The sequence below is a fragment of the Macrobrachium rosenbergii genome, chromosome 29, assembly GCF_040412425.1.
Source record: "Macrobrachium rosenbergii isolate ZJJX-2024 chromosome 29, ASM4041242v1, whole genome shotgun sequence".
NCBI lineage: Eukaryota > Metazoa > Arthropoda > Malacostraca > Decapoda > Palaemonidae > Macrobrachium > Macrobrachium rosenbergii.
Window position 1 is genome coordinate 23917084 of NC_089769.1, and position 2500 is coordinate 23919583.

At 35.7% G+C, this 2500-nt stretch overlaps 1 protein-coding gene across 1 annotated transcript in view; it reads left to right on the forward strand.

Annotated features, from left to right (window-relative positions):
- LOC136854674 (fat-like cadherin-related tumor suppressor homolog) overlaps positions 1-2500 on the forward strand; it is a 723114-nt gene that overhangs the window by 460695 nt on the left and 259919 nt on the right. The window contains 1 exon segment of the mRNA XM_067131274.1: positions 573-725. Within this exon segment, the coding sequence (XP_066987375.1) occupies positions 573-725 (153 nt within the window).

A 2500-nucleotide genomic window follows, 5' to 3' on the forward strand; every position in this document is an offset into this window, starting at 1 on the left:
GAGAGAGTATGCAAACTGAGGGACTGTTGGTTGGAATTATTAAAGACTTTTTGGTTTTCACCTGAATACAGAAAGGTTTTAATAAAAGCATTTTGAGATTCGTCGCAAGTAATTCAGAAAATTTTTTTTACTAACGACACAATTAACTTGGTAATGATACTCTACATTGTAATGCATGGTGTATGTTATTTTTATACTTATAACTATTTAGCATTAGCATTGTTCTCATATTCTAATTTACTTATTACTTAAATGATTGAGAGGTAATTAATTAAGATATGATTCATGGACTAAACCTTTCATAAGTAATGAAATTGAAATACTGTCCTTTGATTATGTTAAACCAGTCCTATACTGTACAGTTTTTGGCTTATTTCTATATTTACTCGTAATTATCAGACGCCTTATATCTGTTCAACTCTTCATCCCAGTAGATTATCCAGTCTTGCAGTTCGTTCATTATATGGTAGAGTTAGGCATGTGCTGCCATCTATGTATATTTTTAGGCATAACTGAAGAATGCTTCACAGTTCGCGTACTTATAATTTTTCTTAACATGGCCTCCTGAAAAGGTGTTCGCGAGAGATGCTGATACTGGAATGAACGCTGACCTCGACTACAGTATCAAGACAGGTCGGGGCAAAGGTCGCTTCAAGATCCATCCCAAGACAGGTCAAGTCTATACGAAGAAGGCTTTCACACCGGGTCAGACGTTTGACTTAATGGTAAGTAACGGATTTTTTTTCGTATCATTAATGTTTCATGAAGTTTCATCTTTAAAAAAGACCGCTTCTCATTGTCTAAATACGAATGAAAAATATTTTTGATGTGTGAACGATGTTTCTGAAGACATTTCATGGATAAATTCTGGCAATGAAGTTACGGGGATAGAACCTAAGAGACCACAGTAAAAGCTTCCATTATTAAATGACCTCTTACCGTCTCACAGGTATTACTTACTTACTTCCCTAGACTTGCACAACTAACATCGTCAAGGGAAGATAAGACGTAAAACCGCAATGGTGATATACAGAACTTTATGTTTTGACTGAGTATAACAGTACTTTAGTGATTTACTTTTGTTAACTATATTTATGTGTACGGTAATTTATTTTGGTAAGTGAAGAGATAGTAGCGTTACATGTCTGTTGATGAGCATGTAAATTAAGACTAAACCTGCGTCTGTTAAATATTTATGTCATTTTCGGAAATGTCTCTTTAGAATCGCTTGCATTGTCTGGACACTTGAGTAGTGTACAAAGGAAAAGTTGCTTTTGAGGGTGATGCTTCGCATTAACTCACAGTTGAATCGAACTAGTTTTTGTGTACAGGACCGCTTGTTGCTTGACGGGGTTGATGCACCAGAGAGAGAGAGAGAGAGAGAGAGAGAGAGAGAGAGAGAGAGAGAGAGAGAGAGAGAGAGAGACCATAACACGCGAAACTCCCTTCAATATTAAATTTAAACACAAGTGGAATCTCATGTTCCATTTGCACTGAGCAATATTTTAATATTAATTTAAAATTCATTGCTTGACGAGAGAGAGAGAGAGAGAGAGAGAGAGAGAGAGAGAGAGAGAGAGAGAGAGAGAGAGAGAGAGAGAGAGAGAGAGAGAGAGTAGAACGTTTTAGGAGGGCATAACTGTTGTAAGTGAAACTTGAAAATTGACACTGTAACCTACTACTGCAGAAAATGACTCCATTTTGATGTTCTTTGCTACTTTCATTTTGCAGGAAAGCAACAGAAGTTTTCATCTGATAATATTCATTGATGAGATTTTTTTTACCAGAGGAAGATTTGGAATTTTGTACCTTTTTTAAATATTTACCTTACAAACAGACGGACCCCAACTTTCCATAAGAACGAACTTTTCATAAAAGTCTCAAAAGCTTTTGTGTACTCCCTGTCTCCGCTGTTTACTCTCAAAAGAAATGTTAGAATTTCAAGCGGGATTTTTTTTTTTATTAAGAGGGGTCGTATCTAAACGTATGTTTGAATAGGATTGCCGCCATGAGCATTTTATTCACAGTCACTAGCCAAACGAAAACGCATTTGTTTTTGATAGAACTTGACAACTGAAACGTACGCCAACCAAAGCGTGTCGTGAGCTTTTCTTTAGGAATTATCCAGGAAGTTCAGAGTATCTGACACACACCGATTTCAGTTATTGCGTTTGTTGTCTTATTCAAGAATAAGCTTTTGCACTCTCAGTTACTGTTGCTTGTGCAGAATGCGATGTGGGGCAAGAGGGATTTTCGTTTGATTTCCAAAAAGCACATCATCCTCATTCTGTGAAGTCAGAGATTTAAAGCTTTTTTTTTTTTTTTCGAAGAGATTCCGCTTTGAAAGCTATTTTTTCTTTTAAGTATTTCTGTTAGGGAAGTAATTAGAGTTCTTTGAAGAAAATATTCTCTTTGAAGGCATTCCTTGATATAATTTACTCTCGTCTAAAAGTTATTTTGTAAGGTTTTTCTAATTAATGAGGATTAGACGTTATTTTCG